The 13,190-nt window shown below is 39.7% G+C and overlaps 1 protein-coding gene across 2 annotated transcripts; it reads right to left on the bottom strand.

Annotated features, from left to right (window-relative positions):
• Positions 1-4,189: 4,189 nt before the first annotated feature.
• On the bottom strand, positions 4,190-8,125 carry LOC147621986 (GDP-L-galactose phosphorylase 1-like). 2 transcript variants are annotated; one of them, XM_086823015.1, is made up of 8 exons: positions 7,372-8,125; positions 6,547-6,955; positions 6,160-6,299; positions 5,991-6,050; positions 5,671-5,907; positions 5,399-5,584; positions 5,051-5,305; positions 4,190-4,928 (listed from the first exon to the last, which is right to left on the bottom strand). In XM_086823015.1, exons 2-8 carry the CDS (start codon positions 6,647-6,649, stop codon positions 4,554-4,556), a joined length of 1,356 nt encoding a protein of 451 aa, XP_086679141.1. In that variant the 5' UTR covers positions 6,650-6,955; positions 7,372-8,125; the 3' UTR covers positions 4,190-4,553. The 2 variants fall into 2 exon arrangements, with proteins under 2 accessions (XP_086679141.1, XP_086679142.1); XM_086823016.1 differs by having other exon boundaries at positions 7,332-8,030.
• Positions 8,126-13,190: the final 5,065 nt, after the last annotated feature.

The raw sequence follows: 13,190 nt of genomic DNA, 5'->3' as shown, positions 1-13,190 counted from the left end.
TGTAATAATCCATTAAGCCTAAAATCATGAGCATTACTAATCATATTCACTCCCTCTATTTATTTGCAAGTTTGGGGCATATCTTCAAAAATTAGGGTTTACCTTCATCTTTTTCACTAATCATCTCCACTCATTTGATCAAGAACATGAGTTTCTTCATGGATTTATGTATGCATTTGGTCTCTATCATTCATTCGTGGAATTGACAGATTGGCTTCAATATTGGGAAGTGTACAAGGTAAGAAGTTACATCATTGATAAGAAGATTGCCCATTTGGAGTTCACCCCTTGCAAGCTTCTTTACCTGCATTAAAATCTTGTAATGGGATTGATTGTATTGGCAAGAAACTATAAATTCCTAGTTGTAAGTAAACTCACTCACATACTTGATTGCAAGCTCTTGGTTATATTCAAATTTCAATTCCAAAATGCTTGTAGAATCTAGTATGTTAAGAGATACCTTTGACATTGGTGAAGAGGCCAAAGGGGAGCATGGCTTGAACCTTTTGTGTCGTGAGTGCCTTAGTAAAGCGATACAAAAGGGGATTAGGTATATTGGATGTGAAGACATGGCCCCAACCCTTGCCATCGGATTTTAAACCTTGGTAATTAAGGGGGTGGAAGGAATTGACCAAGAGATCGGCCACAAGTAGCACTTCATTGACGTACTTCAATTGGTATTGGCATTGGTATCAATTAATTAATGATTATGAAAGGCAATACAATTAGAATGTCATAGTTGCTTTTATTGAGATTTTACAATTGATGCCCAAAGTTCATGCCAAAATTTGTCTAAAATTTACTTGGAAACCCTTTTGATAGTACACAGTGATTGATGCATTATTGATCATAATGGATTGTTGCCACGAACAAAGGAATGCTTCCTATGCATAATTTTAGGGTCTTTACAATCTTGACAGTTTTCACAGGAGCTGAAGAAAAAACCTTAATTCAATAGAAGAGATCTTGGACTAAAGAAAAAGTGGATATAAGGTTGGATTTCCCATACCTTAAGCTTTAATTCTAGCCCTTAACCTCTCCATTTGGACACCCAGGTTGGATTTCCCATCCCTTAAGCTCTAATTCTAGCCCTTAACCTCTCCATTCGAACACCCTAGGTCACATTTTATACTGGTTTATGACTGAAGTAAAAGTGGATATAGGGTTGGATTCCCCATCTCTTAAGCTCTAATTATAGCCCTTAACCTCTCCATTCAAACACTCCGGTAGTCGGCTAGTCACATTTTATATCGGTTGTCCTATTTTTTTACCGTTTTGATCCACTTTGACCGAACCAAAATTGACTTCATAGGTTGATAGTAGAGTCTTAGACCATCCTATAGAGTGAGAAGTACCAAGTGATCAAGTACATCAAGGGTTTGAAGTCTAGCATTGGTGTGGATGTAAATGCTCAAAGACCTTTATCTCTCAAAGAGGTTATGATGTTGGCTAAGATATATAAGGAGAAATATACTCACAATCGGCAATACAAAGGTCCTCAAAAAAGTGATCCAACTCCTAGCTCTTACTTATATGAAGGCTCCAAATGGTTCTACAATGGGATCTTCTATTCCAAGATACGCTACATTTTATGGGAGAGATTCAAAGTCAAATTTAAGATTTGGGAATTCCTCTTCTAAGGGCCCAAGTGGTGTGACAAAGAGTAATGTGATCAAGGGAGATAGCCTCATAAATGAGCTTAAGAGCAAAGGCTTATGCTTCAAGTGTGAAGAGAAGTGGAGCAAGGATCACTAGTTATCCTTGAGTATGATTCTCATGGAACACGATGAGATGAGGTACTTGAGGATCATGTAGAAAATTTTGTTGATTGCAATGAGCATGATGATGAAAATCATGATTATGAGTGTAGTGGGGGAGTTTTCTTTTTATCCTGGTGGAGCTCATAGTGAGAATCATGATGATAGATTACCCCCACTACTTTATATGTTATGGATTCATCAAATTATAATGCTACCTTTTTTTCACTCTCTAATGATGGATATGTTGGTTTCAAGGGTACAAATACCTTAACACTCAAGGATACAATAAATGGAAGAGTGGGACATGTGTTAGTGGATTGTGGTAGCACACATTATTTTGTGGACTAGAAATCATTGACAACCTTAAGTTGTATCCTATGGCCTTGTCTTCTTTGTATATGGTTCAAGTGGCAAATGGAACAATGTACAATGGTTTACAACGCGGTGAATGTCATGTTCTAAAATGAATACACATGCAGAGTTGATCTATTAGTGTTGGACATGGGGCCAACAGAACTCGCAATGTGTTGCAATTGGCACTTTTAACATGAATTTGCAATAAGGTTACATGAGTTTTTTCTTTGGAATCCAATTTTTTCGACGCAACCATGTCACTCAAACGAAAACTCCATCATTTGCATGTTGAGCTTGAGAGTGAGTATGAGCCATTGCAAAAGAAGGCAAGTCTATTTAAATAAGTAGCAAAGATATGGGTAATGTGAGACAGACGATCAAAGAATATTGATTTATGGTGTGATGGACAAGTATATCCAAAGAAACCTCTTACTTTAAGCTCACCTCCATTCAAAAATCTTAATTCATCGATAAGAAATATAAGAGATGGCTACCAAGGCTTACTTGGGTAGTATCGAAATGCTCTCAGTTCAGCAAGTTTATAAATATATCAATCATATAACACATTTAGAGCAAAGGATTTTTCATCAGTATAAAATCAAACTTCCTACACGAGTATCCTTCTCTTCAGTAACATCAACATCACCCTGCATGAATTTTGGTGCACCCCAATCTGATATCTTAAGACCCTTTTGAATTTCAAAGTCCTCTTGTTCAAATGGAAGCTCTTCTCCATAGCTTTTGGCTTTGCTATAGCATAACTCTAATGCATTCTTGGGATCAGCATACTTTGACAAGACATCCTCAAGAGAGGAGCATACTCATCTCCATCATGCTCAGCAAACCCTTCCCTCATCCCTACAAGCATCGGCAATAAGTATTGGTGTATAATCTTCACGGATATTAAACATTACTTGTGTAAGTGGTATAATAAAACATACTCCTTGCCCTCAAACTTAAAATAAGGAAGAACTAGAATAACAATATCACTTTTTGATGCTACATTGACATCCTCTCTAGCTCATCGTATTGTGCTGCATTTTATCTCTATTATATCCAAACCTAAAGCTAATTGTATTTCCTCTTCTAGTGTTATAGCATCCTCATCCTCTTCATGTTCCTCCAGGTGAAACTACCCCATGAAAAATTGATCACTCTCTATCACTATTTCATCTTATGTTTCTCCTTGGCTAGCCAAAATGTATAGATAACATACTAGGCCAACACCTTTCTCTAGAAGCTTATATTTTCTTTAATGCCATAGGAAATTCTTCACAACCACAATCTCTTAACCCTTAGTGTATATAATCTCGAAATCATAGTTTTGCAAGGTGTCCAACCCCACCACCTTTTCTTAGGAGACAATTTTGGTCGAGACAGGAAATACATCAACACACAATGATCACTCACATGAAAGTGACTCCCATAAAGATAGTGGTGCCATTTGTTGAAAGCATGTAAAATAGCAACCATCTCTTGGTCATATACATGCATTTCAATCTCCTTCTCACTTAATACAAGAAAAACTTGGTCATCTATTTCATTCAACACAACAGCTGTCTAAATATCAACCATGAACATACTTTAACTTGAATGCGATACAAGAAAAACCTGGAGGCCATTCCTGCAACCTGTTGCTGACATGACTACAGGCAGTGGAAAATGTTGTAGGCAGTGGAAAATGGTAACCACTAGGTGATCTTGGGGCTCAGGCTAGTCAAAAAAAAAACTCTTGCTGACTTCAATTGTAAGGGAAATATACTTCAAATACTGTAGCACTTTCTAGGGTAGTACTTCCAATATTCATGCGGCAAAACATCCTCGTGTGAGATTCAGTCATCATCATTGCAAAATTGCCAATTGTGACCAGTGTGAAACGACATACCACAAGCTCAACATGTGACTGCCCTGTAGTATGATGACATCTTACTAAACCATCATCATTGCAAAAATGCCCATTGTGCCTCAAATTGGATGGGAAGGATCATGTCAGTGTGATGAAATACCACATGCCCAACTTCAAGGGATCCCTGCTTGATTATTATCACCAGGCCTAATAAGGAATGAAAGTAGACTTTATAATGAACTCAAAAAAATTTACATTAATTGATGTGTATAAACATAGTTCCATCTTTCAACAGCAAAATGTGTTTCCAACATCATATAGACCGTCATTAATTGCCCAAGAAGGCAAACAAATCAGAGTAAATGATACATATAAACATAGCTTCATCTTTCAACAGCAAAATGTGATGCCCACATCATTTAGACAGTCCTTGACGTTTGAAATGCCTAGTTTCAAACATTTAACCATCACAATAAATATGACATACAGATAATTCTTGTCAAAACTTAGTAGGGGGCTGGATTGAGGATATACAGGCAAGCCCTAAATTTATTTCATCTTATTGCCATGGCTTATTTAAATGGAGCTTCTACTCACACACAGCAGTTCCCTGCAAGGACATTGCTGCAATGCTCCACCAAACCCTTGGACTGCTTACTACCACCAGCACTCTGTTCTGAAAGTTTCCTCCCTTGTTCACAAGGCATGAAAGAAAGCATTGGATCCTTCAGTATCACATCATCTTGCTTCCATGCAACATCCAGGCATTGCTGTTTCACGTTGGCAAATCGCTCTTCAGGAAGAGAGACTTCTGCGAGTAGTTTCCATGCATAATCTTCAGTAGCAGATTCATAATCTTCCTTTCGTTTCAAAACAATGTGTCCACTGATTTCCCAGACAGCAGGATTGACCTGCGTGTCCAAAATACCTTGATCCACCTGGCCTAAGGCTTGTTTCTCTGCAAAGCACTGGCACAAAATGGAAAACCACACTATTCAAAAGTGATGGGACAAAAACAGCAATCATTAAAATGACTTCTGATCTTTTTAGAGAGCCAAGCTTGATAACACAGGAGCATCTATCTAGATACCTGTGGAAACAGGAAGACACGCCGACCACAGTCTGCAATGAGAACATTGAAAGGTACGTTTTGTTCTTGCAACATGACACAAGCTCTGGCCACACAATCAGCTAACTCATCCAAATTGCCACTGCACTCATACAGCAGACCATTCACTGCATAATTGGCAAGTTCAAATATTTTCACCCCTCCTGTTTTCTTGTTGGTCCATATCTTCTTGACTGCAGCTCGTTCCACAGGGAAAGGAACGGCAAGGTAATAAGCCTACACAAAGTCCCAAATAAGCGAGCACACATGAATTCAAGTGCAGTAGAGAGACTATCCTAATCACTAATCAAGAGCTAAATCATAAAATACCTGAAAATGAAGATGGTTGATAGTGGCAAAAGCTCCAAGGCTGTTGTAACCCACACGAAAACTAGGATTCTGTGCTTCAGTAGCAAGGTGCAAAGCCAGCCGAAAACTTGCTTCATCGATTTGTTGAGGCTTGCAGTCAAGTAATTTCGGGACTAGCAATACATGACCATACTCAATTGGACTGACCTGTAAATAAACCTTTCACATCAGTCAATTGTGCTGAAACAAATACTACACACCAACAAAGTGAAGAGGAATGTCTGTCAGCTTACATTTATAGCAATCACATTTGGACTGTTGCCTATGACCATTTTCTCACAATAACCTTGGCTTCCATCGTTGCTTTTCTCAAAACAGAACAAGACCTCTTCCTGGCCCACTTTAGTGAAGTTGAACTTTCTGGGGTCAAATGCTTGGAGAACTTGATCTACACGGAACTCCGTAGGGCGTTTCTTAAGATGTCTTCCTTCATTGAGTTGCGCTATGAATCCAAACTCGCCCGGAAGAACCTTCACCAAAACAGACAAAGCTTCAGGACATGACTGACTACCACCACTGGAAATCTTTCGCGGAAACAATACGGAAAACTCACTTTTGTTTCACACGCAGTCACATCATAGCGGAATAGTCCCCGTGCTGACCGCTCCTCCCACTATATCAGAACACCACCTTCCCAAGGTCAATCAAATGCCATAATGCCATCATGCAAATCAGCAATATCAAGCATCTAAAAGCAAACTTCAATCAAAAAGCACCAGAACCTGTGCAAGAATAAGAGAGTCAAGGAATAAACTATTTTCAGCCTCAGAATTATCACTGTCACTATCTGGTGCTGCTCCAATGCTATTCTCTTGCTCCTTTGAAAGATTTCCACGAAATGAGTAGACAGGCAATTTAGCCCCTGCAATAGCCACACAGTACACCAAACATCATAATCCACCACAGCTGCTTTGAGCCTAGCAAACCCAACTCCCGAGACTTCTCAAATTACTTACTTCATGTAGGAATAATTGACAAAAAAAGATGTACCACACTGTAGGTAATTAGAAAGGGCAGGAAGCCAATGATAAATCTCGTCCTCGGATGCACAAATCACACCAAAATTAGCCCACCGCTCTGTGTGTAAATCTAGATTATGGAGGGATTACCAGGAATGCAACAAGGGCCAAGGCAGTTCTTTCCACAACCAGGTCGTTCCACCCCATCTTGATAGATGGAAACAATTGTTGGAATCCTCTTTATAGTAAGCATGTTTCTCGCTGCCTCGGACCAGAACTTTCAGCTTCCCCCTTGACGGGGTGAAACAGAAAGTGGCTAGAGTGGGAAGACGACCTCCGCCTGCCAAATATGTGAGGTCTGACGGATGACCACCCTCAGCAGGGGTGGCGCCCCGTCCGCCGTGACAAGAAGGAGCACTCAAGAGCAGGAAAGAGTCGTGAACCTTCCTAGCATGTGTAGACGCGCGGAGAGCTGAGAGGGGCTTAATTTTCAAAGCCGTGATGCCCCAACTTGAACTAAACACAGATCCGACTTTCAAACCGCTGAATCCTGAGGACTCTGATTCACAACAAAGCAAGTCGCCACCAAAAACATCAATCCCCTTGACTTCAAGATCGATCCCTCTCCCTCTCTCTCTCTCTCTCTCGAAACACACACACACACGCAGAAGAGACGAGAGATGTGGTGATCTGTAAGGCAATGAAAAGAAATCTCTCTCTCTCTCTCTCTCTCTCCACACACAGACACAGACCATTGTCGCAGAAGAGACGACAGGTGTGGCCATCCGTTAGGGATTGAGAAGAGACTTCCTCTCTCTCTCTCTCTCTCTCCCTCTCTCTCTCTCTCCGCATACGAAGTGAGTGACACACACGACCGTCGCAGAAGAGACGAGAGGTGTCGATTGAGAAGAGAGTTAACAGAGACAAAAGCTTACAGGTGGAAGCATGTATTCGAGACGATGGCAAACCGCATACCTCACTTGCGCAACTCTGTGTTGGGTGGTTGTAGTGGGGTGAGGTCGGAGCTTTAAAATGCCAAGGAGGGCGTGGAGAAGCAAAGATCTAAAGCCTCGGGTAGAGCGGAGTCAAGGAAGACATGGAGGACGCGTAAAGAGCTGAAAGACTGACCAAGGACTGGAGGCATTGGGAGAAGATAAGAAGAGAGAAGATGAGGCCGCTCCAGTAGAAGTGCCCACCACAGGAAAAGCCAAGCATGTAAAGTGGGCGTACATTTTTATTTTTTTTTTAAAGGTCGTCCATGCAAATGAGGAGCCTATCTAGAACCACAAGAGGAGGCCAATGCAGAGAGAGTGAAGTGGAGTACACAAAAAGGAATATACGGCCACGGAGTAGGTAGCAGCGTGTCACACTGTCATGGCCTGTTTTATGCAGGCGACAGGGAGGCCGTAGACAATTCCTATCTTCTGTGAGCCGGGCGGGGCCTAGGCGGTTGGAGGTATGTGACAGTGAGAGAGAGAGAGAGAGAGAGAGAGAGAGGGTGAGGGGGGGCGGTGTGCGCGGAGGGAGGGAGGGAGAGAGAGAGAGAGAGAGAGAGAGAGGGCAGTGAGAGCCGTGTGCACTCTGTGTGAGAGAGAGAGAGAGAGGGCGGTGTGCAGTCTGTGTGAGACGAGACTGCGTGTTGCCTCGTGAGACGACCCAAATTTCTGTGGCGACAAAACGAAATGAAGAGACGATCACACAAAATGTCCCTCCACCAGCAGTCACCCGTGACGACTTCCTCTTCCTCTTCAGTCTCTACCTTTTCCTATCCTCCCTCCATTACACCTCCCTAATAAGTGTTCGAAAAAAACCCGAGTATAGTGTAATTTGCACTTGCAGATTTTTAAAATTACCTTCAAATTTGAAACTTAAGGGTACAAAAACCTGCATATTTTGAGGGGTTGTAGAACAAAAACCTTCAAAATTTGAAAATTTTTTAAATAAATAATTTCACAATTTTTAGATGAAGGTTTTTTATTTTTTGGGAAAATAGTTTTTTTCGAACACTGCTCCCTATCTAGCCCAATTTTATCCAAATCCACAACCCCCTTACGGCCTCTCACTAATTTAGAGAGATTTTTCAAATATTTTTATATGCATCAACTATTTTAGCTCTAAAACCCCATCTAAAATGTTGTACAAGATTGAAAATTTTATATACATAATCACAAATTAGAAGGGTGCTCTAACTCTCAAGATCTCACTTTGAACACAACTCACCAACATTTTATAAACTCATGAATTAGATAAGTAGTCTATTTCTCAAGAGTTCAACTTTGTTCACAACTCACCAAAATTTTGTAAACTTCGATCATTATTACAAAATCATAAATTAGTTAGATACTCCAATTCTCGATCACGACTTGCCAAAAAAATTATAATTTTTTATCGATATTCTAAAATCATGAACAATACAATCTCAGTAGCTCGAATGGAGTGAGTAAACCTATTAGAGACTCTTGTATGTTAATTGGAAAATCACTCGCACATAAAATAACCTTATGCACATTCGCACATAAAATAATCTTGTGCATACTCGCACATAAAATCTAGCCACGTGATAGGCTACAATTTATTAATGAAAAATCAAATATTGAAGAAAAAGAGAAGGATAACAACTAAAGTTATAATTTAGAGTTGTTATTGTAATAGCACTAGAAACAACAATTCAAGTGAAACTTGACGTCATAAAGTATAATATATTGTAACAAAAAGTATAATATAATGTAAGAAAGTGTTTTTAGGATGCACATGCACATGGGATGGGCCTAAGCACATAGACCTTGGGGACTATAAAAGGCATGTGCTCTATGACTATTATGGCTTTGAACCTTTGGAACTTTAATATACCTTTCGAAGTCTTTGAACTATCATTACACTTTACTTTTCATTGTTCTTAGTGTTAATCTCTCAAGCTTTCCTTAATCCAAGCTAATTAGACTAACCTAGATGTTGCTTTCTTTCACTGGTATCAGAGCTCTAGGCTTAGATCTTGATGCTTTAATTAGGAGTTTAAGCATTTTCGGATTACTGTTAACTCAATATTCAGAATACATTTTCTTGACCATGATTAGTGTTAATCATTTTTAGAATTGATTTTTACACAGTTTTCAGATTTGCTAAATTTTTTATTTGAGAAGATTAGCAATAAAATTTGTGTTAATCATTTTTGAATTTATATTAACTACTGTTTTCAGAACTCAAGTCTACCTTACTGTTCTTGATCTTGATTTCTTGAAATTTTCTTGATTTTCAAAATTAGGATTTACAGAAATTTCAGCAACCAGTATTGAGTGATTTCTTGCTTAGGGAGTATACTTTTTTAGAGATTAATCCTTAGAGCCCTTATTCTTCAAGATTGAAACCCTAGATTGCCAAATCTTTGAGTTCTTAAAGGAATATTGCAAGGAGAAGGTGGTTGTGCAGAATCTTGGTGTAGTTTCAAGAAGTGTGCAGAAATTTCAGATTGCTATGCAAGATTTGCTGCAGAAATTTTAGTTTGCTGTGCAGAGTTTTCCAGGCTGCTAGGCAGAGATTATGGTTCCTATGTGCAGAGTTTTTGGAACAGTTCACAGTTTTCAAAGATTGTTGTGCACAGTTTTTTCAAAGATTTTGTGTGGAACAGTGCAAAGTATTGAAGATTGTGCAGATTTGTCAAGAGATTGCAAAGACACAGTGTAGAAATCAAATCTTGAGAAGAATGAACAACAGTGAGTGTTCCTGAATAATCTTTCAATCTTTACCCTAGTATCTTTACTGTTGTCTTGCAAGAAATTAGTGCTATACAAAAGGTTTTTCCATGCAAAGGACAAAACACTTGACTGTAGGCAAAATCTTGCAACAGTTTTTGTGGTTTATTGGAAATCTTGATGCCTAGAAACTACAATATTGTCAATCTTGCAAGGTTTATGTAAAATACATAACAATTTTCAACCGCCTTGCCAAGGAAGTAGGGATTCATTCTACAAGCGGCAAAGGACATCTCTACAGAGTGTTTTTCTTACCATCTCTGCAGCGCAGCAAGCTTTCAAGAAAGAGATCAGATCAGGCTGCATCCTTAGCTTGCTGACGCTTACTATCATCACAGGCTCGGGCTAAGGACCTTAGCACACAACCACTGCAATGTTTTTCTTCGAGTGTTGTAGCGCACACATTAACTCTCTCTATAGATCGTGGCAAAGACCTCAGCAGCAAGGTTCTCGTAGCTCGCCAGATGGTGTTGTGGCAGATCATCCATGCTGCAAGAGCTCCAAGATCACACTAGCAGGTAGAAGGCACATCATTTTGAGACTCAACATGCTTCTTTCTCTTGGTGAGCGTGCAACCAGTCGAGCAGCGTAATATATAAAAAGAAGCACCTTAAGTCAACGCAATTCATACTCATCACCGTGCTTATCAATTTACTGTGGCTAGTAGACCTTGGCAACGTCGTCAGCAGAGGCATTGTCAGCATCATCGCCTTTGCTTGTGTTAAGGCTCAGTGCAGGCAATAGTCTTTCAGTTTCACGTCTCTAAACAACGCACGCATGAAGTCATTTAGAGCAGCACGAGCAGACTATAGCGTTTCACAGCAGTGCTTCTCATCGATTGAGCAAGACGTTCAAATCACTTGCTTCAAACTCAGGCAACATGAGCGAACATGCATTTTTTTGTTGCAGTAGATCTCTACTGTCTAGCATTTTTTTTAAAAAAAGCAACAAGAATTTTTCCTTTTTTTTTCTGCAGCAGATTGCTATTGTCTAGGGTTAAAAAAAGTAATAAGAATTATTTTTTTTTTTAAAGGGATGTGGTGCTTAGTTCCTGCTTCTTCGTTAAGCAGTGCAACACAGTTAAAAAAATAGAGACAGAAGCTGCATCACAGAGCTAGTTGAGCTCTTAGCAGAGGAAAGGAGACAACTTGGCCACCAACATGAGAGGGAAAAGTGAGAGAAAAAAAAAAGTGTGAAGAAAAAGAAGGAGTTAGCCTTTTCACGCCTTCTTTACTTAGTCCATCCACACTTCCCTTCTTTCAACCATTTATCCTTGCCCACATTTTATACTCTTCCTTACCCTTAAAATTTTTGGGCTTTTTCACATACTTTTGGGCATTGTGAGCCTTGTTCACACATGAGTATATTTGTGTGAGGTGTTTGTAGGCTTCAAGCTTTCATTGGCTATTGTTCACATGTTTAGGGCTTTTATGGGGCATGTTCATGCGCATTAGCACATTGTGGACTTTATTCGCATGTTTAGTTGAATAGTGTTCTTTTTACGCATATTGGTGCTTTGTTTGGGCGCATTCACACACGATGTGAGTTCATTGTGCATTGCACCCTTGTTCACATACTTTGAGCATCGAGTAGTAGTGTTCATACGTAGCCATGGTTTATTACTATTACCCCTCTACTACTGGCCATGGTCCTTTCTTTCTTCGAGACATCATCTTGTGACTCTTGATAATTGGGGATGCATGTGTGATGCTAGATTTTTAGTGGTATTCTTCGTACGCATTACTATGGACTACCCGATATGATCAGATTATACATTACTTTTGCTGACTTTGTGCATACATTTGGGACACTTAGACTTCAAGCATTGAATCCTTCATCATCTATTTCACATGATGAGGAGCTAGTCCATTCACGCTATAGATGGAGAATAGAGTTGCAGAGTTTATTATCTATACATGTTCGTCATCTATGGGATGAGAGAGAGTGGCACATTCGGTGATCCTTTGACTATTGGTCATTGAGATATTTCTTAGAGGTAAATGGATCAGTTTTTCTCAGTTGGGATGACTCCTATGCTCGCTTATTTGAGTGTCCTACATTATTGAGTAGCCGTTATTATGTTCCTAAGGATGTATACTACATCGACATTGGTATAGATGATAATGATGATGTATCACACCCACATACCTATGATGATGTATCGTGCACACATATACATGGTGATATTGATGTATCGCACACACATACACATGATGATATTGATGTATCGCACACACATACACATGATGATAATGATACATGTGCACATAATGCCACTAACACATATGCACATGATGACGATGTATGTGATAGCGATAGCGAGAGTGATGTATGTGATAGTGATAGCGAGAGTGATGTGTGTGTTAATCCTGTTTTGGATTAACAAACATGATCCTCCAATTGAGGACATTAATAAGTGTCATGAAATGGCACTATAAAAGTTATACATTATGAGATATTGGCCACCCAGGGCCTAGTAAGTAAGTTTTGGACGCCCAAGTGTGAATAAGGGCCAAATGTATATAAGGCATTTTCTCATAATGAAAAGACACAATCTCCTTTGTGCTATAACGAACTCTTCCTTGTGTCTTGAGAGAGATTGAGAGAGAGAGAGAGCATTCTAGCATTGTTCCTTTTCTATGCTTGTGTGATTCATGCTTATGTGGAAGAGCGAGAGAGAGAGAGAGTGATTGCCTTATGCGATGGTGCGAGCGACTCTACGGTGACAGCGTGGAGGTGGAGCTTCAAGCAAGCTTGGAGGCCTCAAGGGACTCAAGTTCAAAGCATTGGTAAGTACTCTACGACAGTTGTGTTCTATTGCTCATCCTTTAGGTGAATGTGTTGAGTTCCCTCTTGGAGGTGTGATAACCCATAACATTTTTGGCACCGTTGCTGGGGAAACACCTTTGTTTTTTCTATCCTCTTGGAGTCTCAGCTCCCATTGCATAAGATTCATGATTGCCCTTGCATTCTAGTAGTGCATTGTGTAGAAAATAAATGGATAAGATTTGTGTGGTAAGAAGAAATCGTGAGAAATTGGTTGTG

This window comes from Cibotium barometz, chromosome 29 (genome assembly GCF_041138505.1).
Source record: "Cibotium barometz isolate CiBa-2024 chromosome 29, ASM4113850v1, whole genome shotgun sequence".
Classification (NCBI taxonomy): domain Eukaryota; kingdom Viridiplantae; phylum Streptophyta; class Polypodiopsida; order Cyatheales; family Cibotiaceae; genus Cibotium; species Cibotium barometz.
This window is presented reverse-complemented; position numbering and strand designations above follow the sequence as displayed.